This window comes from Papilio xuthus, unplaced genomic scaffold (assembly GCF_000836235.2).
Source record: "Papilio xuthus unplaced genomic scaffold, Pxut_1.1 DF826115.1, whole genome shotgun sequence".
NCBI classification, from domain to species: Eukaryota; Metazoa; Arthropoda; class Insecta; order Lepidoptera; family Papilionidae; genus Papilio; species Papilio xuthus.
In genome coordinates, this window is record NW_013532534.1 from 496,256 (window position 1) to 520,156 (window position 23,901).

The 23,901-nt window shown below is 40.4% G+C and overlaps 1 protein-coding gene across 1 annotated transcript; it reads right to left on the reverse strand.

The window, feature by feature from the left end:
* Nucleotides 1–354: 354 nt before the first annotated feature.
* Nucleotides 355–18,730, reverse strand: LOC106123434 (G1/S-specific cyclin-D3). The gene is made up of 5 exons (XM_013319754.1): nucleotides 18,317–18,730; nucleotides 15,714–15,935; nucleotides 8,072–8,234; nucleotides 3,018–3,139; nucleotides 355–2,929 (listed from the first exon to the last, which is right to left on the reverse strand). Exons 1-5 carry the CDS (start codon nucleotides 18,713–18,715, stop codon nucleotides 2,744–2,746), a joined length of 1,092 nt encoding a protein of 363 aa, XP_013175208.1. The 5' UTR covers nucleotides 18,716–18,730; the 3' UTR covers nucleotides 355–2,743.
* Between the last annotated feature and the right edge of the window lie 5,171 nt (nucleotides 18,731–23,901).

Below are 23,901 nucleotides of genomic sequence, written 5' to 3' on the forward strand. Positions count from 1 at the left end.
TTGATATTTATTACTAAGTTTATCCTACAGAGGTAAGGCAACTGCATAGATTTGCTCTGTCTTCTTCTTCAAAATCGCAGACTTCTTGACAAAAATGTTAAGAGTTTGGCGATTACAGAAAACTCGACGACGACAATCAATCATGCTAAGGGCCTTTGTGATTTATCCCTAGAACTGGAAAGGTTCTTTTCAAAGGAAAATTCTTAGGTTCCCGTTGATTTCCACTGTCCACAAGTAGAAGAAACTTATAGTTAGCATTAGATTCGATTCAAATCTTTTAAATTGTCTATACGTGATTGATTTGATTTTGTGTTCTGATATCGAGGTTTGGATATATAAGTTAAAAACAAATAATAATTTTTGAGATTTTTATTATTTTTTTAAATATCTACATCTCGTAACGATAATACAATACAAAGAGCAACTTAAACGTAATAATCACATATAAAATCAAAGTAACGCAATTCCGCGCTTTGTTTCTTTAGAATTTAGCTTCTTACATAACAGAGGGCGTCCGCGTCCCAAAAGAAAAAGATCACTTCTTTGCAGAAAACTCCGCCAACTATTTATATATACATTGAAACAAAATCAAGATTTCTTTCTGTCTCATACGTTAAACTTTTAATCTATACCATAACAATAATATCTTATATCCTATACTATATCAAAAAGCCAGTCCAAAAGCCTAATAAGCAATAACATAGTAACTATTATTTCGTAATGCGTATATTTTCCCACATAGTTTTTATTAAAAGAAATATTTATTTAGTGTCTATTTATTAATTATGACAATTTTGAATTTCCTAACAATAGGTACAACCACAACCGAATTTCTTATAAATTATATATTTAGATCAAACGATCTAACATTTGCTGTATGTAGGTACTTGAGATATGGTTCGTTTAACATATTTTCTATATCATCTCTTTAAAAGTTTACAGAATACTTTTATTATATAATAACTTATGGCACCGAATGCTTAGAGCATACATCTTTATATTTACATTTATTCTATTTATATATTTACATAAACCATTTTATGCATTTGGAATAAAGTTCGACAATCTTATATCGTGTCGACTTCCCAATTTATATCTCAATGGAAGACATTTGACATAATTCTTAATTAACAATACCACAATTTATTACAAACGGATATAAAGATCTTACTAATAATAAATTTATTATAACTATTTTATATCTAAAGTAAATCAGCGATATATGTTTAATATAAACCAAGAGATATCACATAGCATATGAAACAGTATTGATTTTGTAGAATTCTTAAGTACAACACAGTTTAACTCCGGCAAATATCTTGGAGAACAGTCAAATGTAGGTAGACAACAAGGAATACCCCGTTAAATCAGTCAGTTATTTTAATATCATCGTTATTTGTCAACAAGTTATTTGCTGGTCAACATAAAAATTGGGCTATTGTATTTCCAGCGGTTGTAAGCATAGGAACAAAAACTGTTTACAACTTACTACTAATCTTAAACACGATGCGTAAATCGCAATATCATCTTGTCCTTTCTAACAATAAATTCAACCGCAATAGGACCCCTAAGTTACATATTATGACTTGAAGTGACTACGATTCGAAATTAAAACAACTTTATATCTATCACAATAATAATAAACTTATAATTAAATAGTTTCACTGTACGTAACGTGCAAAGGAACAATGGCAGTGCCGGTGCCCACAAACCATACAAAATATACAGCCTTTCATCTAACTCGATAATTATTTTTATGTATGTGCAATACGCAAACCATGTTGCTTTATTTATGTAAATGGAATAAGTAGAAGAAATACTATACATATTAACTATATGTAAAAGATGAACATAAGTTTTATTTTTACAAAATAAAAGCGTATTTTATTGCCTTCCCCCGATGTTAGAAGTCGATCGACGTAATATATGAAGTCAGATGAAATTAAATTTATATTTTAATATATTTTTATAGATAATTTACTTATTTCCTTTGTTATAAGCAACAAAATAGATATTTCTACTTATAGTCAAAGAAATCAACTAAATAAACTGCAACTATATTTAATATTCAACATGATTTGTCACATAAATGCTTGTTCAATCAAATTGAAATTGCCCATTAATTTTGTAACAATTATCTTCTGGAATTTGATTGCTTCCTTCTTTGTTCAACTCGATCAATTTTCCCTTTGGTCCCATATAACATCTGCCTTACTCCTAAATCTAAATCTATTTCTTTTACTGAATATGCTTTCATCGAACAAAATTGATGATCATCTTAAACATTAAGAGGTAGATTGTAATTTCAAAAGCATGTTACCTAGAAATGGAAAGTGTATGCGCAAGCGGTACCACATCTAGAGTTAGACCTGATCAGAGCTCGACGCCTGTCACCTCCGGTGCTGCGGCGACGCAACTCCGCGCGGAAAGTTAACTAAAGTAGCACGCGGGGCTTAACCTATTAACCGAATAGGACTTACATTTAACACTCAAAAGGTACTTATGTTAGACACATGTAATCGTCAGTCTTTATATCAGTCCTCGATCACGGATTCACCGTTGCAACTAAACGTTGTAGTTTAAAGTATTCTCGTACTTATACACATGGTAATTAAAGCGATAGTTCCATGCGCCGGCTGCGGGCGGCAATGGTGGAGATGTTCAAGTGCACGTGGCACACGACATTCGGTATTGTGGCGCTTTGTGCGGCCGGGCGTGCGCATGCGCGTGCGCGACTAGGGCGCTAGAAGTGCACGTCGCGCACGTCAGTGGGTGTGGCTGCGCTGTTGTGCGTCTTGGGTTGCGCGGGCGGCGGCGTCCAGCCCCCCGCCGCCGCGCGCGTCTGCCCGTTTGGGGCCGTCGCGACGCGCTCCTCTATCATCACCTGTACCATCTCCTCTATCTGCTCTAGGCATGTCTGAAGGCAGTCCTGTGGAATTAAACTTTATTAATGATACAATGCTTGCTAATATGCAAAAGTATTTTAGAAAAGCATATTAAGGTACACTTGTACTCACCAAGTCGATGCCGGTGAGGTCGCGCAGTCGCGGCAGGTGGCCGTCCATGCAGAGGCCGCGGAGAGCCGCTGCTATGCTACAGCACGCCAGCGTGCTCGCCGAGTACAGCGTGAACTCGTAATCTGCAACAAACAAAGGTATATGTTACCAATATGCTTCAAATCAAATTCAAAAGTGGTAGCATTGATCAAGCTTTGGTAGACTTTATTCCACAACTTGTACTGATTATTTAAGATTGTGGAAATGATTTGTACAATCAGAAGTATATCTATTGTCCCCTATACCTAAGTTTTATTTTATAATACATCGTATATGGCAGCAATGTACTCGTAAGAGCTAATGATGTGTGTCAAAGCTATAATTGCACAATAATGTTGTGGTTACAACGAACGCAAGCAATGCAATGTACCGAGGCGAGGCACCAACGTGCGCTACGATTTAAATAACAAACGAGCGTTTTGCCGAGCGATATCAGTTCGAAACCGGGTCATGCTTGTGTACATAGGTTAGCTAGTTTTGTAGCTGCGGCCGTAAAATTGATGTGTACTTATCACATTATTGCATTAAAATGTTCCATTGTTAAGTTATATTACAGCTTACGCTTACCACTATATACGAGTATGTATACGAATCAACAAATTAACTTTTCAACTAAGTTTTCTAGCTCACAAAGAATTGTGGGTTTATCATGTTAATGTAAAATTATTAACAATCTAACTAATACTACATTATAAATAAATATGTAACAAGTAAATAAGACGTTTTTATTCTAATTAATGAGCATCACCATATTTGGCGTAAGGAAATTCCGTTATAGAGGCAGACAGTTAAATGTGAGACGCGGTGCACACGAGGGCAGAGCGCAGTACGCGTTGTCCAACGCAATATCCGGCAAGTTTCAAGCTCTGAAGTCCTTTCTCCTCGGCAGAGGTTGTCGATCGTCTGGAGAGCGCGCCTCAAAGGAACCGGCATCCGCCCGGGCCCCTCCGGGCCCCGCCGCCACTCACCCGGTACATTTCTCACGGGCTCGCTTCGCCAAAACCATTATACCTACGCACATACTCATAAAAACGGCCCCGACGTCAACCAATTTGGGGCTGGACGTCTCAAGTTGCACGTTAAGATAATTGGCAGCGAAATAAAACGAAACGAGAATAACATTGTAACACCTATAATCGATTCGATTCGGTCTCGTGTCACCTTCTAACGAAACTTTGGTAATGGAATTCGATAAAAATGTCTTTAAAATAAATCGAGGTACATACCGAAGATAATAATCGCATCAATAAACGCGCAGTACCTAAAAAGGCAAATTGCTTATTGACATATCTTCGGGAATATAAACTCTCTGGACCTCTTAAATGAAAATCACAAACTCACATTTTGTTTTGGTAATCTTTTGCCGGCGTAATAGACTCGATAAATTTATTCTCTTAAAAATATGTTTGAAACTACCATTGTTGTGTTAAATAATTAATATATTTCATTAGTACGATTTATCTTTACAGTTACGAAAAATTAAAATGACAAAAAACATACAAAGTCGCTATCACCGCATACGAAGGTATTCAAAACGCGAACTCCGCTTATGGATTACTCGTTTAAAATGAATACATATAAAAACAATGTTTAATTAAATGTAACATAAAAATCGCATGTATTTACTTGTGGTAATTAAGGAGCCTGTATTCCGACACGCAGTTATCGGCGACTCGGCGGTTCGGCGGCAGCGTGTACGTACGTGTTCCCAAACGATAAAGCAGCAGGAAAATCAGCTGTTTGACCTTGTGAATCGGACATACCTAATATCCCCATAACCATACTTATAATACAAATAATTATATCATAAACTTAAATAACTATATTCTCACGCGGTTATAATCATCTATTCAAGATACCTACCGAAAAAATGAGAGCACTGACAAAACAAACGAAGCTTTCCAAGAGTCCTCTTCATTCATCATGAAGTAGGCGTATTGTGCCGGCCGGCGCATGAATATCGAACACTCTTTCAGGTTCATTTAAAGGGTTCCTTTCCATGTTTTTTGTTCGATTTGCATGTCGGCATTCCCGAGATAAAGGGCCGGGCGGAGGGAACGTATAAAAAAAACAGAGATGAAACGAAGAGAGCGGCTCACTCGAAGCATTTGCATAATCTGATGTTAATCAAACGCGGTCGTACGCCGCGTTTTGAGTCCAGCTTGGGTCCACATCAATTCACTGCGAGCTCCACTTGCTCGCGATGCACTGGAGGGAGGGCTAAGGCGCGCAGGACATATGCGCGGCGGATGTGCTCGTTCACTGCCATACTTGTAGAACTCTAACGTCGGAACTTACAAAGCTCTTGACGAAGTGACGATTGAGCAACCGGCTATAGGACAGTAATTGATGGATATCACGTCTCAATTCGAATGACAAGTTACATGGTTGTCGCGTCTTTTGGGTAATTAGTGCAGGGCGAGCGCGTGGGTGACACAATATTCGTATTATTATCCTTGAACGTGGAGCAGGAGTAGGTATGAGCTACGGGCTACGCGCGGCGACGACGGCGCGCGAGGTGAACGCTCCCGCGAGGCCGCGCCGATAGTTACGCCACTGGGGCCGCGTTTCAAAGCGCCGACCGGAACTAGCCGGTACCGAGAAGTCCGCTACCGATGCGTCCGCACATGGAAGAACTGCGATAAGATAAACCCCAACATAATCATCGACGTCGCGACACCGCCGCGCGATAAGCTTCTCAGGAACCTAGTTCCCCTCGTTCGCGATGAAGTCCTCGCCGGTTAACATGCAGTTCTTTTGTTAGGTAAATCTAATAATTTATCTCGATCCGCTCCGGCTCGACTTGTCAGTTTTCAAATAACCCATTACAAATTTAATATCCCGGCGAATTATGAATCCACAGAGCGAATTGTGGCATTCGAGTAATGATATATAATGCGGGTCCGGTCGATGCGGCAGCGGGCGGCGGGCGGCGGAGTGCGGCGGGCAGAGGCCGGTCGTAACGCGCCGCCCTGTTATGTTGCCAACATAATCGACGACTATTACCGCGGCACATCATAAATCTGAATAAGAATAATCATAGTTCACAGTAACATTACGAGCTTATACATTCCCTGCTTATATTATTATCCTCATGTTATCGCTTATCGTTACTTAAAATGATAAATCAATGACCTACAAATATAGAACTCGTGTTCTTTTTATATGCGTTACTTCATGTGATATCTCTGAGAAAATATGAGATAACTTACGCGTGCACTTTGCAAATGCAAACTCAATAAAAAAAAACTTGTAAAATATTAAATCTGCTGTCAGTCACACATTGTTGCGGTTGCGGTGTTCTCAGGACTCGGAACACAAACTCAAACGCATTACTCAGGATAACTAGAATCGTCTAGTTGTGAGCAGCGACTCATGTTAACCCCTTTAGGCTAATAGTACTTGATATCTGAGTAGGTAGTGAGATGAAAGAGCTGAAGCGTGAATTATAAGTTAAAAAAAAAACAACTTGAGAGGCGGCGAACAACAAAAACCGTTGCACAAAAACATATGATCCCAAGAGCTTGCGGGGAGTGCGGATGCTGGCTGGGCCAGGGGGAGGGACGGAGCGGGATAAAGGGCGCGGGAGGGAGTCCCGAGGCGTGCTGGAATGCGAGCGAGCGAGCGGCGTGGGAGGCGCCGCCGGGACACACACGCCGCCTTTTACTCGGCCATTCTCTACCCTTGTAAACAAACCTATTCAATACCTCGACTTTCCAAACCTAATATAAACAATTCCACGTGTGTTCCAGTGCCGAATGTCAACCGAACTCACAACGCGACGCCTTTGTACGGACATAAGTTGGAACGCCGCAGTATACTCAAAGTTGTCTAGAACTTGTATTCAATAAATAATTGAATAATTATCGAGGTACAATATGAATATGTGCCAATTTACAAAACTTGAAAGTACCAGACGCTCTAATCACCACCCCAAGACTCATGTTTCTAAGGTGAGCTAAGTAGTAAGTAAAAGACTGTTGACAAACGATTTATTTTGGTTAAAAAAACATCGATTCGTTCATCGTACGAAATGCTTCACTTTTGTATGTATAATCGAAACTGCATATAGAGATGTATAAAACCAAGCCAAGTTTCCCCAGAAGCGTGGGCGTGAAACTTAAAAGGCAGAAAGTGACATCATCGAAACATCGACGGCATGAATCAGGCGATAACTAGAGCGTTCCCATAGCGAGGGCTCGTGGGATACGCGAGGTTACTGACACATGACACGCACGTGACAGGGGGGGGGGGTCTGACACCGTCGTGACCTGCTATCCCGCGCTAATTACTGCCCCACACCGCAATGTTAAAACTAACATGGATCCCTGTTGGTATGCTTATGTACCATCACGAAGCGATGAACGCCCGAGAAAGTCAACATCCGGACACGTAAAGAACAAATAAATAACATTTGCAAGTTTATTTGCGAATAATGAAGACCGTAAATTGGTTATATCCATTTCAAACAAAAGTACAAAATGGTGCAACATGACTGCAAGTTTTATCCCTATTTACGTAACCTATTTTACTAGCATACGGATCATTTTTAATATAACATTTTAAACATGCAAATGAATAAGGAAATAGATTATATATTACATTGATTGGCTATTAACTGGTTGTTTTCAATTGTTTTGTAATAATTAATAAATAAACCATCTGACTGTTAATAGAACTTAGTCACAATTAACAATCCTTTTATTTTTATTCTAAGTTATATTTACCCGTGTCAACTTAGCTTCGAGTCAGTAGTAGAGCTTTAGAGAATTTATTTATAACATTTAAAATCGGTTCCACAGTTTTTAAGTATACATGGAACACAAGCAATTTAATCGTCGTTTTACATTAGTATGGAGTAAAACTTGTCTATTCCCCTATTTCGTCTTGATCACCAAAACTAATTAGTGAATCTGCAAAGGCGACAATTTGCACAAATGTTTGTTCAATAGTTTTAGCTGTCGCGTTTGCGTTCGTTCCTTTTCTTCTTGTAATATGTGTATCTGGTGACTTACCTCTAGCAGCTAACGCAATAAAGGTCTGTGCGTGGCGCTGCACCATGTCTGTGTTGACGAGGGCGGGCAAGGGCAGGCGCGCTAACAGCAGCGGCAGAAAGTCGTGCGCCGTTACACCCGCCACGTCCCACTTCAGTTTTGACAACACCAGCAGTTCCCAGCTCTGTACAAAATGATAATAACTCAGTAACGATGTTGACGTAGCACTAAATCTGGTGAAAACTGTGTGATATGTCGTTACAATATATGTTAAGTGAAGTCACAAATCTCGGAAAGTACAAAGCTTTCATAAAAACGGGTGTATGGGCAAACAAATAACATACATAAGCCACATCAAAATCTTTTAAACATCTATAAAATAAGTTCGTAATATAACCCTCTGTGTGTCCGTTTACTTTTATAGTGACCGCATTCCATCCTGGGGTTTAAGCTTTTATTGGCATTTTTAATTACCGTTTTAAAATAAAATCTATATATGTAGTTTTTCAGTTATTTTTAGTAATATATACTATTGCCAACATAGCTATATACTCACATCTATTGGTATACATTAATTTGGCCACTAACATTGTTCTTAAATAGACTATTCTCATAATGTGAATCTTTGTAACCTGGATTAAAATAAATTATCATAAGGTTTATTTATAAAACAAACATATTCAATCGTCATCTCGGGGTGTTAATACTATGACTGATTAAGTAATAGTTAAACAACATCGTTAGATATAGAATAATATCAAAGATATAAGTTCTAGTTGTATAAACTCGTGTCCCGTATCACAAGCAGTGGTCGGTTTACAAAAGAAATCGTCTAATCGGTAGGACAAAATGACATTCCTGCGTCTACAATCTACATCCGTCGTATAATCATAAACAAGCCGAGTTCCACCCGACTTCCCGGAACGGTGTCTCTCGCACATTGTTACACAGCAAACAAACCAACATATTGTTTTTATATTCTAACATTGGCCGATTGTTTAAAGAGCTCAAGCAGTCAAAACATCATACATAGAACAGCCGACATCCTGTTATAAAACTTGCTATTTTTTAATACAAAACATAATCTATATGTATAAAAATCAATTTATGTTCGTTAGTCTCGTTAAAACTGGGGAATGGCTGAACAGATTTATCTTATCTTGGTCTTGAAATGTTCCTGAAGGACTAGGTAAGGTTAAAAGGTGAGAAAAATTGGAATCATTGACGAGAACTACTGATGTTTTTCTCCCAATTACGCGCGGACGGAGTCGCGGGCGACAGCTAGTTTACAATATTTGTATCATAAATAAATCGAAGTACAAAAGGGCAACAATGAATATAAGGTTGATTCATATTGTTACGTAAGTTGTAGGAAGCAGTTAGGTCGGTGTTACATCATTCTATTCTGTAGGTTGAACTCATTTATCACTAAAAATGCAATTCTATCCAATTAAGTTAAGTAAGGGAAAATTAGTAAGATGCGTCCTTTTTAACAGCTTGGTTATAACCATAAAATGATGTGATATATGTACCTATATTTACATTACTTTTTATTTATATTTCTATCGTAAAAACTATTTAAATAAGTAAATATTATCTTAATGTGTACGTAATTTATATTTATATTTATACATATGGCATAAAAACTTGCAATTTTTGCTTCTTATCTTTAAATAATACTTTTAAAATGCTTTGATAGTATTTTTTGTTATCTCTCTAGGTACAGCTGACCTAGATTATATTAATTAAACCGCTAATGTCAACTTCCACACAAAGCTCGCTGTATGAATGGTTGATTTTATGAATAAGTCGATTATCTCGTGTCCATATACACACGCACACAGGCACACACGCACACGAGTGATGCATGGCCGTTGACAGATAATATTCGATGTTTACTTAACTCAGGCGGCGGGGTCGCGCCTCGCGCCGCTCCTCGAACGCGATACCGTTCCATTTCGTTTTTCATACCGATAGAGTTTAAAATTGTCCGACGCGGTTTAGTGCTTAGGCCCTATCGCTTCGTGATAAGCCGCGCTTGTGAATGAATGAAGTCTCATCGCTGGAAGTCGCACGGATCGTGCGCCAGTACTCGACATAGCACTCGATAGAGGGGGCGTCGATATATAGCGATAACGTCGCGGTTGACGTTTTCGAAGGCGTATATGATATAGACGTGAAAAATAAAGTTCAAGGGAAAAAAGTTTAAGCGAGGACGGTTAACGACGATGCGGTATGCGGGTCGACCGCGGACTGAAAAGCTTTTTTCTCCGACGCTCCTATCGCGACGAAAGCTGTTTAAAAACAATGTACGCATAAAGCATTCACCGCAGATACCGCTGCACGCGACGCCGCCGGATATGCACACGCCTTAGGATTATATTTACGCTTATCTACGACGCTAAGGGGGGTTATAATACTACATAATACATGCTTGTACTTTTTGTACGCTCTAGTACGCCCGCAACAATGAAGACGTTTCACATTCATACATTAATGATACGCGATTATTGGAACAACGTGAATTAATTGGTTTGAAAACTATGTTAAAACTTAAAAGTTTTCTTACATTAAAAAGGACTCAAGCACGGTTCGAGGAAAAACTGGGTGTGCGGAATGCGGCTCGTAAATATCCAATGTAGTGGTCATTAGAGAAGCGAGACGCGGGCGCGGGTGAGGGCGCTGGCAAACAGTTATCGTCCACGTTACAGTCAATAAAGTGAGCAATGCGAGCAGCCCTCGCGTACCACACGCACCGCCGCTGGCTGCACAGTTCCCAGCCTCTATCCAATTTCATCGCACACTGTAACAGCACTGCATCGCTGCGAGCGAACAATACGCAACGTCGAGGCGCACACCGGCCGTACCATACTTATTGCTAATATTCCAAATCCAAACACATCACATTGTAGTGTTACCCCACAATTATATAAATGGGACCGTTATTTTATAGTTTTATTAATGATTTGATATGTACAGTTGACACTATCTAAAGATTTAAGTCTAGATGCGTTAAGCGGTAATAATCGATCAGAAGCCTAACGAGTAAAGCCTGAATATTAAATCCCACTCAGCCATTTGGAACGTGATGGACATACAGAACGTCGGTTGCGCTGCGTTATCATAAGCAAATTCCTATAAAACGCTGACAACGTTTCGCCAAACGTTCGACGAATAAACTGTCAAAGTCCATACTTGGGCATTTACGTTTGAGTCGAAACAACGTGGATATTAAGCAAGCTATTCTAAATTATGTGCACTTTGATGTCAGCTTAGGGTCGTTAAGTGTTATAGCTGAAAACGTTTGCATTACGATGTGAACTCGCTACCGCTGTTATCATGCCTTCGGTGGCTTCGTTAACCACAAAAAATATATTTTTTTTCCTCACAGCCGACGCCCGCATAGAATGAATTTTATTTGACTCTTACCAGTTTATAATTTTATTACCGCTGCAAGTCTTTTAGTTGCGATTCCATCAATTATTTTACCATGAGAAAATAAAACAAGAACCGTCCAAGGATAAGAGACACGTTTTTGTTGTTTGATTAACATGGCAATATCGGCCTGCAGCATATCTACATTAAAATATATAAATTGGTCGTATTAAAATGTTTATGATTTCTTTTAATGGCCTTTAATTTAAAAATTGTCCTATGTTTTGAACTATTGCTTCAATTTAATTAAATATGACCATATTTTATTTATCTCATTTCTTTTTCTGGAATATTCTATCGTAAGAACATATTGCTATTATAAACATTGATGATAGTAATGGAAGAAAATAAGGGTATGAGATTTGGTATGAGCGGGTCCGGGCGGGGGCCGGCAGACAGCAAGAGGCCGGCTGCGGAATGTGACTGGTTCCCCGTCCCGCCCCGCACCCTGCGCCTCGCGCTCGCCCGCCGTGAGAACAATGCGAAGAAAGCACGAATCGTTAACGAAAATCTCTGCAGCTCACTCCTTAACCCCTCGACGCGTCGTGCGTTTTGCGTCTGAGGAGGGAAGCTTCATTACACCGGAAACAGGCGGAGTTGCACCGTGAGATTGGCAAACAAGACGGTCTCGTAATTTCGCTCATTCCTGGTATTGTTAACTCTCGGCGCACCGACTATTTGCCGAGTCTTCTAACACGTCTAGAAATTCTTAGTCTCCCCGGCTCGTATTCGCTTCTCTCGGCAAAATGTTCCTATCTTTTCCGTAGAGGCATGATGAGAAAACAAATACATATGTAACTTTTCCCTTTGGCAGCTTCAGTATTTGTTAATTGAGTGGCCCGATTGCCCACAGATGTGATTGGGTACATTTTCCGTAGTGATATTCGTTTCTAATAACAATAGAGATATTAAGAGCTGGCTAAACATAATTGATGTCGATTGCTATAAAATAAATTAAAGTACAAATTTAATTGGAGGAAAATTCCTACTCGACGCTAGAAGTTTTAGGAATTGATTACCTAACTATGTACATGCAATTCTTCGAAAAATTCGAAGTGTTATAAGTAAAATAGATTACAATAAAGTAATTATGTAATAGATACTGTACTTGCAAAGGCACGAGTAAGCGTTATACATATATTGAAGACGTGTCTCATAGAATAAGCAAAAAAAACATAGCACGTAATTAAGAGGTCAACGATCATGTTTTTTTTTCAAGTCCATAAATCTTCATGATTTATAATCAAAGGATTCAATAGATTGTAAATACGTTAAAGTCATGCGAGTGTGTTTCAATTGAAGTCGTGAGACCGGAACCAATCCACTCAATCAATAATCAAAACGTAACTCGACGGAGCCACGGGGTCTTATAACCTCTTTTTATTATCGCTATTGACCGACAAAGATAAAGAACTAACACCATCGCTCTCCACGTACCCTCGCACACTGGCGACACACTAGCGCCGCGCTGCGGACTCTATTGTTGAACAATATAGAATTATGTTTATTACATTGTCCTCATTTGTACTTAACTCATACGTACATTGTTGCAAAGGTCGCGGCATATAATCTAAAGATGTAAAGCGATTTACGTAAAATTAAACGTTCCCTCGTTAAACCTGTGGCGTCGTACGGTAGATACAATATTGAATTTTCTCTTTACTAAAGCTGGTACCGCGAGTCATAAACTTATGCTTCAATTATAATAAACGTTTACGTTTGTGTGCTAGTGTAGATGTGAGAACGCGCAGGTTTTATGACCGGGGCGGAGGTAGGGAAGGCGAGCGGGGGAGGGGCGGGTTCAACCGTAGGAACTCCGCATTATAGCCGTCTCGGATGCCAAAGCGCGCTCTTTTTGTTCAAAACATCGAGTCTGCAGCGAAGCTAGCTGATGAGCGATGAAGTTTAAAGCAACCCGCTCGCAGAGTCCTTTGCCAGTTACGTTGATTACGACATAGAGATTGAGAATAGGCAAGAAAGTCATTGTAAAACAAAACTATAATGAGATGCGTTTGCATGAAATATTAATTGATATTGTCGGCGGCGCGGCGAGTGCGGTCTCCGGCATTCGTCACACATGGACGATCCATTATGAGAAAGGAATAATTTTAGTATGCAACAAGTGTGACGGCACCGTTAGAACACTGCGGTTAGGTAACATGCATAACCATAAAATATGTTTTAACTATAGATGTATATATTTTTGTACTTCTAAGCCCCCTAAGTGCATAATGAAGACATCTACAATAATCCGTAGACGTGCTACGGAAGTGCTACGATATTGCGTGAACGTAAATAACACGTCGTATATAAAGTATCATAGTGTTTATCGCTAATTTTCTCTTTGATTGCTTAACAAGGAGTAATGCCACTTATCTGGAAATATAATGTATCTCAGGAAACTTAGGTTTAACTTACAATTATACTTGGATTAGTTATATTATTCCAATTTTTAGGGCAATAATTTTCCATTATTAATGATAAATAAAGTAAAATATAGTAAGTAGGGAATCCTTATTTTTAATAATGATATACTTTCTGTAAAGACACAACTGTGGCCGATTGTAAAGAAGATCGCGCAAGCGAGCCGGTAGGCAGAGGGAAGCAACGAGCTGGCGGGCTGCGCGCGCTCAGACGGCCCAGCCCCGCTTGCGTCTTTGGATAGAAAATTGCGAAATGAATTATAAATAGTGACATTTGAAGTGCGAACTTATTCGGTGTGGAGCAAGTCGTGGATGAGTTGAGCGCGGGCAAGCGGGCAAGGTTAGCCGCGGTCGCGCCGACAGCGACGGCGGCGTGAGAAAAAATATACGGCGCGCTTCATCTGTAATCGGCCCGATTGAAACGCGGCTCTCGTTCGACTGTTCCGAGAAGGCTGTCGGCTCGTTAGGGGACACCGCACAACCCCGCCGCCGCGCCCTGCCGCATTCCGCGACGACAACGCCGATTTCGTATAGATACCCGCGGCTTTTTGTGCCCGGTGACGGCGTAATTGGCGCGACTCGCATCGGGACTTATCGAGCGCTTTCGTAGCGAGTGCATTGCGCGTGCACTCCTCGAAAGAAACGCACACCGAAGTATGACGTGACGTATTGAGATCCGTCGTGCACTTATTATCTACGGCCGCCGCAGCGACGCGGCGGGGCCCCATCGGGTGGCGGCGCCCGGCGCGCGACCGAAATGCACCGCGCGCTACGTTTTATAACGAAACGCTCGAAATCACTCGCGATCACGTATAGCTAGCAGCTAGAGCGAAAGGCTAATACGCTTTTAAAGTGCTCACTCTAGAAGCTCATGTATAATTTATCCGCGGACACGTGGCGTTACGAAAAGCTAGGTGCCAACGCCCTTTATTAGGCTTAGACAATGTGCTCCGTGGGAATGTGACCTATTTTTTTTTTAGCTTTCCTTGAAACTAAAGTGAAACGAATATACGAATGTACATACACAGAATGTACATATGCAGGTTTCGAACGTATTTAAATTAAAGTCAACTAATTTCTTTCTTACAAACGATGACCATTTCAAAAGTGTGAAATATTAATCTAACTTTAGCTGAAATGCGTTGACTTCATTTACGATATCAATATATCACAACAGTAGCTGTAGTTAAAAAACGTTAACGCAATCACAGTGACTTTCCAAAGCACTCACAATAAAAAACGTTCCAAACATCACATTTATTTTTATGTCACCTCTTAGGATCCACGTATGACACACAAGTATTTTTAGTGACCGTGAATTTAGCGTATAAATTGCTTTTATAGACGACTAGATAGCTTCGCTCAGCATCACTGTTGTTATGTAGAAATACATTGACTGTTTTGTATTATTACCTAAAAATCAAAGACGGCGTGAAATCATCAATTTAACTTCGGACGACTCGACAGCGCCAGCCAACGTGTACGATCTCTGCGCGCGTTCAACCGAGGTGTTGTATGTCGTCATTTCGTTCGATTAATTAATGTACCGTCACAAATCTGAAATTCCAATCTCTCACGGATGCTTCGCCGGCGGTCGGTGTAGTTAGAAATCAGCGGAGTGAACGACACGAAAGCGCCTAGCGCTAGCGACGAGCGGCGGGCGGCAGCGGTGCGCGCCGTTGCAAAAACTACATAATACTTTAAGATTAATGAGATCAGCCGTTTCCTCAGACGAGGAAAGCTAATTAAATCTTGATCAAATATTAATTATATAACGTGTATACAGTAATGTAATGGAGACTTACACAGAGGTCGGAGAGAGTAATGCTGTTGGCGGTGTAGAACACGAGTAGGTCGGCGGGTAGGCCGCGTGAGCCTGGCTCCCGCAGCTTGGAGGCGAGCAGCAAGCAGGCCGTGCCAAGAAGTTGCAGCTGGCTCTTGCCTACCGCGCACGTGCTCAGGAACCGGTCCAGGTATGACATGGCCAGCGGGAATACCTCCTCCTGGCAACTCTGGTCCTCGCACACCTGCACAATAATATCTTCAATTAAAATCGATTCATATATACCGCCGCACCCGGATCGGCAAATTATCAAGCAAAATTTCTGATAACCTATATAATTTGTAAGGTTTGTAAAGTATGTTCGTCGCGATAAACGCATCGCTTCCCTGCATTCGAAATTCTTATCAGCAAAGATGGTTGTTGAACGTTATACGTTTCGAGTGGTGAATCGAGTTTATTTGCAGGCGCGCCGCTGACGTATCCACCCATCGGGCTATGGTTTCAAAATTAACGAAGTTTAGCGGCGGTTAGAATTCGAAATGGGTTCACCTTTCGCGAGCGAGCGAGTCGGCGGCACGGAATGTAACGGAACTTTTATCAATTTCCACGACGTCGGGCGGCCCGGGGATATTCGATTTACTTCGTGTCGCACCGCGAGACGTCGACTTCATCAAACTTAGTTGCGCTGTGTGTTTCAGGAAAGTAGGGAAAGCATAAACAGACGACACCGGTGTGACGGTAAGCCGAGAGCGAGTCGGGAGGCGGGAGGCAAGTGGGGAGAGGGCGCATTCGCCGCATAGTTTCGCACGGTAACCCGAGGCGGCGCGGATGCAGAACCTATTGTATCGCCGGAGAAATGTTTATAGTGCATTAGCCGGCAGCGGCAGCCGGTCAGCTGTTCATCTCACGCTCGTGTCGCTCGTCAGCTGACTTGCTCCAGTCTCGCCTTGACGCACCTATTGTTCTCGGAATCAGAACTTCTATCATACACCGCGTACTGAGAAAATTAATCACCTAGTACAGATTTACGACTGAGTTGTTATTTCGTTCCCATCGTAGTCAACGGTGCATGTCAAGGAAATACTATATTTTCATTGTAGATCTAGTTAAAGTAACATCTTTGGCGGATGTTATTGAAAACTAATACAATTAACATTTTTCTGTGAACAGTTTTTTGTAAATTAATAGTTAAAAAAAAGATTAGTTGCGGAGATCAGTTTCATAACATTTCGTTTAAACAAAACGTAAGGCGATGAGGTCACACGTCTGCGTAGGTCGGCGCGTGACGATGCGGCCGGTACTTCGTAAGTACGAGTTAATTTGATATAAAACATGTAAGTATATATAGACATGTCAGTGACCTTACAGCCGCGGTTTCGGTATTCTTGTGCTGAAAATCGGTATGCGACTGGTTTAGACGATACGTGGCCACGAGGCGACGACGGCGATGGATGCCGCTGTGGTCCCGGCCCGAGACAGCGCCGCCATCGCGCGCGTGACGTCACCGCGCCGCGCTCGCTCGCCCCACGTGGCCGCACTTCACAGCTGACTGCTCGCAGTGCCGATGCCGAGTGTTCTACTCTACCCACTGCACTATTGCTTAGAGCTTCTACTACTAAATAATACCATTAACATTTAGTGAAGCCAAATCCAACATACGATAAAACGTTTTAGTTCTTTTATTTATTGCGAGATATTTTGTATGACTGCAAGTTAAGTCATATAAATTATAAGAATCGATAAGTGTATAATGCAAATTATTCAAATCGCAATGTTATGCGAGGAGCCGACAATCGCTTGTATAGCCGGCGACGATAAGTGCGCGTCCGGCGCGGCGTCAGCTGTGTGCGTGTCAAAATCAGCTGATTATTCAAATAGAACGAGCGAGTCGCATCGGTCGGCGACCGCCGCGCCGCGTTCCGGCCGGGGCCCCTCGCGCGCGCCTCGCCGCGCCGCCGCCCGCCACCCGCCGGTACATTCTGACTGCGACCCACCATTATACTACCTACAAACTGTCGCGCTGTGTGCCGACCACAGCCCAAAACCTGCACCTTTTACAATTATATCGATACACTGTCGATGGATTTGTCACTCGAAATATCGCATGCAGGTACGATAAAATCCAATCAGGTGTTTTACGGGCCAACCTGTCTCGTTTCCCGGAAATGGCCCCTAACGATGATAGTAATATCCGAGAATCCGAGACTATAAAATTACTTTTAAAATATTGAGGACTATGTCTCAAAATAATTAGTAGTTTTGTCATATTCTAATATGATTCTAATACGAAGATACAAAACACAATCAGCTGATCGTGTAAACATCAATACTGCATTCAAACGAGGACTTTATTACCTACCGAATAGAGCATAAATCATACGGATACTGCGGACACCTTCATACAAGACACTAAGGTGTGGACCATGAACGCCGGCCGCGACAATCGGACTCCAAAGTGGGCATCCTGCGAACGATTCGGCCAGGAGTGAGCGGCGGGGGCACATGGGGACTCCGTGTGCGCAGGGCGCAGCCGGGAGGAGCAGCAGGGCTACACGTGGCCGCCGACAAGATGGCGAACGGCCGGTGTGGGTGCGGCGTGCGCTTGCGCCTCGCGGGTGCGCTCACCTCTAGCATCCACTCGGCGACGAGGCGGCGCATGTGCGGTGTGATCTCCGTTTGTAGGGTAGCGAAGTAGTTCGCGGTGACGGCGTACCGCTCCTCGGCGCGCAGCAGGTTGTCGAGCACGCGGCGGCGCAGCAGTACCGGGTCGCAGCCGGCGGCTCGCGGGCCCGGCGCAGCCGCGGCCGGTTCACCCGCGCTGCCGGCGCTGCTCGGGCTGACGCGTTCCTCGCACAGCAGGTCCATCGCGCACCGCACTGCGGCCGGCCGGACACGGGAGCGGGACTCGCTAGCGCTGCTCCGCGCGGACAGCTGATCGAGCGCCACTGGCGGTGTTGCGGCAGCGACGAGTGCGCGACTCGCAGTGAGCGGCTGAGCGCCGGCGCGCGCCTCGCTCACGAACATATGATCGGCGGGGGAGCGGGGCGGCGCGGGGAGCGGTGCCGCCCGTGAGGCCCGCACGCAGGTTTCTCCCGATTCGACGCTCGAATAATAATACATAACGCGTTCTCTCGCTCACTCGCACGCCATTGCCGGCTGGAGTCTCGCTTCTTCTTCTAGTATTTACAAAATGAGATGAATTCCGAGGATTGATTTTTATAAAAGTGACCACACCACAGTACTCATCCGATCCTGTATACCCGGAGTGGCGAGACGACAGCGGTTAATTACGAACATCTCGATTTTCCCACTGAGTGCTGAGTGTGTGAAATTTTACCGACATGGAAAGGCGCGTCGTTAATTACTTAAAAAACTGGGATATCTATGCCCGTCGCCTGCCGCACAATAACTTGTTTAAAACGCGCCGCCCGACCAAGCTAATAGAAATATGTAACTAGGGTATAAAAAATGATCTAGCTATGTCTAACTTTAGCTTATAGGTCCTACCTACCAGTAGGTACAGTAGTGTTAAAAACATTTTATTATCATAATGAAATGGAAATTGACATGAAAACGTCAATGCTACCATTACAATCACATCTTAATTTCTCGATCCCTTCAAATAGGTAGGCATCTAGGTAACACTTTATTTTAGATTCATAAAAAATCTAACTATACCTTAACCCTTTTTAGTTTTTTTTACAATTTCATCTTTCTTGTTTACTATGTGTGTTTTATGCCGATGGAATATACCGCCCACTACTAGGCATAGGACTCCAAAGGTCGCTGCGATGATTGATTCTGTGGCGCCCGTATCCAGGATACTCCCGTTCGTTCGTCTTGAGATACTGCGGTTAGTCTTGGAATGAGAGGATTCTCCGTAGCTTCCTGAATGCCGAATCGGATTCGATGATTGACTTTCTTCTTAGAGTAGAGTAGAACATAAATAAATGGACCAGGTAGTCTCAGGCTAGGACTAGGCAGGCTAGGACTCGTCAATTCTTCGAGAGTATGGCCTCCAATGTTTATTGCAGTTGGTGATACCTTAAGAACTAAAATTATTTACTTCTGTATATATAATATTTAAATGAATCCTAATAGAACAATGTTAAACGAATTAAAGAATGCTTTAAAGAGCGAACTTCTTTCTAGAAGGCGAGGAACGCATCTGGAAGATTTCTATGCATGTTGGATAACATTAGACGGGCCGCTGTTCATTTGTCCCTTTCGCCTATAAAAAATGTTGTTTATGGCAAGATATATCGCATAGTTCATAAAAATATCGTACGGTAAGGTTACCGACTATCTAAAACGTGTATCGGTTACAGGCTTAGTGTCGACATTCGGAATCAATTATCTAGGCGATCAGTAATCTTCGTCAGCTGTTTATCGCAGTGTCGGCGAGGTGGCCACGCGTACAATCTTGCATCGATCATTACGTGAGCAACTTGAAATTACGATGACAATTTTTTTGTTAAATTTAAAGATGCACACTCATAATTCAATGACGTTTTTATAAAGTTCATTGAATCTATGGTTATTAGTACTAATACGATCTATTTATAATTCGATTGCTATATGTTTTATTTTTAAACTTATAATATGATATTATTATCACGGTTAACTAAATAAACTAGATAAACATACAGATAGAAATATTAAAATTGACTTTTTTGTTATAAGTAAAGCAAATACGTTATGATATATGCACGGAATATTTTTTATTCGTACATACATTCCTATTTTATTAATTGTATAGATAGGTAAAAACGTACGAAACGTGGATGAGCTTTCGGGGTTAACAACCCCGAATGGCATACGTCAATCACCTAACAGTAAATGTTGTTATAACTATCAGTGACAATATGAATATTAATGCTAAGTCTATATAAATACTTATGAATATTCTTGCATATCGACCTGACCTTGTTGTCTAGCTAGTAGCTCAACCATAGGTCCGGGGTTAAAACATAGGTAATAAAACCATAAAATACTGTTTATAAGTCTTTATAAGTATTTACTTGGCGAAAAATTTATCATATATCGAAACTCCTCCTCCTCCTCGAAAATTTTAAGCCATTGCTCTTCTATTTGATACATATTATTTTTGCCTTATAAATTATCTTCGCACATAAAAAAATCCGAATTATTATGCATTTATCTTTTGCTGGTTAGATTTAATTCTTCTGTTTTAAAATGATTAATATAAACTCACACTGGAATGTGTATGTGCGGAGGTTCGATCGCTGGACTGGAATAATAGGAACATAAAGTTACACTGACTAAAACAATATGAATATCTCTGTACAGCTTTACTTAATTATTGTTTGTTGTCTATTTAAATAAATAAAGTTCGAATCGTGGTAATAATGACCTCATATCTATTTAGTTAGTAAGCTATATAAGATGTTTTCCTCATTGTGAGGTAAACTGAGTCACTTTGATGAAGGCCACATGAATGCATCGCATGCAAGCCGTTAAGTTTGTATTAAAATTGTGATCCAATTGTTTTTATTAACAACATTCCAGCTATTTATCTCAGTTTGTGGATACATTTGAGAGTATTTTTCATTATAATTAGTTTTTGTGAACTACGAACTCTAACCAGTGCCCCAACGTTCTTTTATCGTCAAGCGCGCGGTTGACAGGGAGTCATGTAGTGAACAATGGTGGAAGACAGATATTTAGAAGGTAAAATTTTCTAGATAGGAGTATATAGGTTTATTTTTTAATTTCACAAGAACAACGAGTACAACATCTCAGCGAAAAGATTTCTTCTATTATATATTAGTATAGTTAGGTTTTTAAACGGTCTGTAAAAAAATTAATTTCCTTTTATTTATTTATTATTTTCTAATTTAAGGTTTAAGGATTAACTTTAGGTAAGTTACTGTTAATTTATTATTTAAGAAGAATAATGCCATAAATTAATAAAATGCTTAACTAATCATTAAATAGTTTCATAAGCTTTAAGTAAGTGAATATTTGTCATTAAATAATGATTCCCTGTTAGGCTAAACATTTGTGTTTGCTTGAAATTCGACAATACAATTTAACTTTCAGACTATTACACTAACAGTAAGTTAGAATTCTGACAAACAGTTATCTCTTAGTTACTTTAACTTCACGTGCTTAGTAATAAAATAATAAACATTCCATAAGCTATTCAAGTTACTTTTTGTGTTGCCTTTCAAAACTTCTAAGAACTTTCTGTTGCTATTTGAGATACTACAAACAAATCATCTATAAATAGTATGGCTTACTCAAATCCCGTGTAAAAATACAAAGACATTCTAAAAAGAGAATTCTAATTTTTAAAAAAATAATAGTAAGTAACTCGAGTAATACATATTTTATGACCGGCAAAACGCCAGAAGATAATTCATAATTCTATTCATACACACTTTATCCTTATTTTTAGAAATCGTTTTTATTCGTCATATTAACGCATAAACTTAACTATATAATTTTATAATGTAATAACGAAATGTGTAAAATCAAGTGTTCAAATTTTATATGCGAAAAAAGTTAAGTTTGATTAAGCATTTTAAATTAAATATTTAATCTTAATTTTTAATAATAATATAAATACCAAAGTTGCATGGATGTTTGTTAGAAGGTATCTCCGTAATGGTTCAACGGATCTTGATGAAATGTTTCATGGATGTGAAACATAGTCAGGAAGAACACACAGGCTACTTATTAATTTTTTTAATTTCGCGCTGACGGAGTCACGGATGACAGCTAATAATATTATAAATGAGTATTATTAGATTTCTATTCATTCATTCGGCTGTAAAAAAAACATTGTCATTTCATCATTACAATCTAAAAAATATAAATGTTAATATTTTAGCATTATAATTAAAATATACGCACGCCAGTGATCGTGAATTTCATGGTTTCCGCAAATAGTAATCATTACTTTTATTTTTGTTACGATTAATTATATTTAGGTGATTTTATTATATATGCCTACACAATTTTACTAATATTAAAAATAAGAATGTTTAGATGGATGAATGGAAGGACACATAGGCTATATTAAGTTTTTTGTAATTCCGCGCGTAAGGACTCGCGGGCGACTGCTAGTTTACTATATGAATATGCCTAAATGGAATGCAGTGAATTTAATTGGTGGCCCATAGAGCGAACACATAAATATAGGTATGAGATTATTATCCATAATTATATATAATTCATTAGAAAATAAGTTAAATTTAAAGAGTACAAATTAAATAATTATTATGTTAGGTGTTTGGCCAAATATGATCATAGGAATATGATCATTAAATGTAATTCGATAAACGAGTAAACAAAAAAATGTGTAACAATCACAGCGTGAACTGATACGATAGACGATTCCAGTTCATCGGTTATACTTTTGTTGTAATTGGCAATGGCAATGACCAAGCAAAGCCGCCGCCGGCGACAATATGATTCGCGTGTTGATCGACTTGCTTTCTTTTTTTGCGAACCGTACCGCCTCGGCCCCAGCAAGCTCGGCACCCAGCGCAGGAAGTTCGCTATAACTGGCCTCCATTAATCACCGACTGGCTAATTTCCTTCACCAAACCAAACCATGAGGGCGACAATTTTATTGTTTCTCTCTTAATCTTATTTCGTAGGCGTACGCTGTGTGACGTCATTCTGAATTTGCGAATAATAAGTAGCAAACGATCCTTCAACTCAGCGGTTAAAGTACCAAAGTGTTGGGGTGGCACTGAGTTCGATTACCAAGACAAATATTTGTAGTATATACTGTTAGGTGTCTGTTTTTATGCTCTAATTTATCTGTTTATTTGGGCTCGAATATTAAAAGGCATACGCGATTAAAATTATGACAGTGTACAAAAGATTTACATAGTTTGAAAATTGAGTTTGACGGTAGGTTTAGAAAAATGTGTTCGACCTTTGACCGGATGTTTGTCAATTTAAATGTTGCCTCATTAGGTACTCGCATTGAAGCGGGCTAAGTACAAACAATGAACAGAATTCCAAAACATAGGCAATAAAGTTGAATGCTTAGTGCGAGAGGGACATCGGTGTTTTCTCGGAAGGGCGAGCGGCCGCAGCGAACGGCGAACAGGCCGGGCTGCGTAATGGAACGCGGCAAAGTGGAATGCAACCGGCATCGCCACGCCGAGCCGGCACCGTTTGCCCCACGAACAATCGCCTATCTCGACTAAAAATACACCTATACCCACTTA

Coding starts and splice junctions, on each gene's coding strand:
- LOC106123434 (XM_013319754.1), bottom strand. CDS start 18,715: ATGTTCGTGAGCGAGGCGCGCGCCGGCGCTCAGCCGCTCACTGCGAGT. Junction 15,936..18,316: donor TCGCCGAGTGGATGCTAGAG/GTGAGCGCACCC, acceptor ATTATTGTGCAG/GTGTGCGAGGACCAGAGTTG. Junction 3,140..8,071: donor TATTGCGTTAGCTGCTAGAG/GTAAGTCACCAG, acceptor TGTTTGTTGCAG/ATTACGAGTTCACGCTGTAC.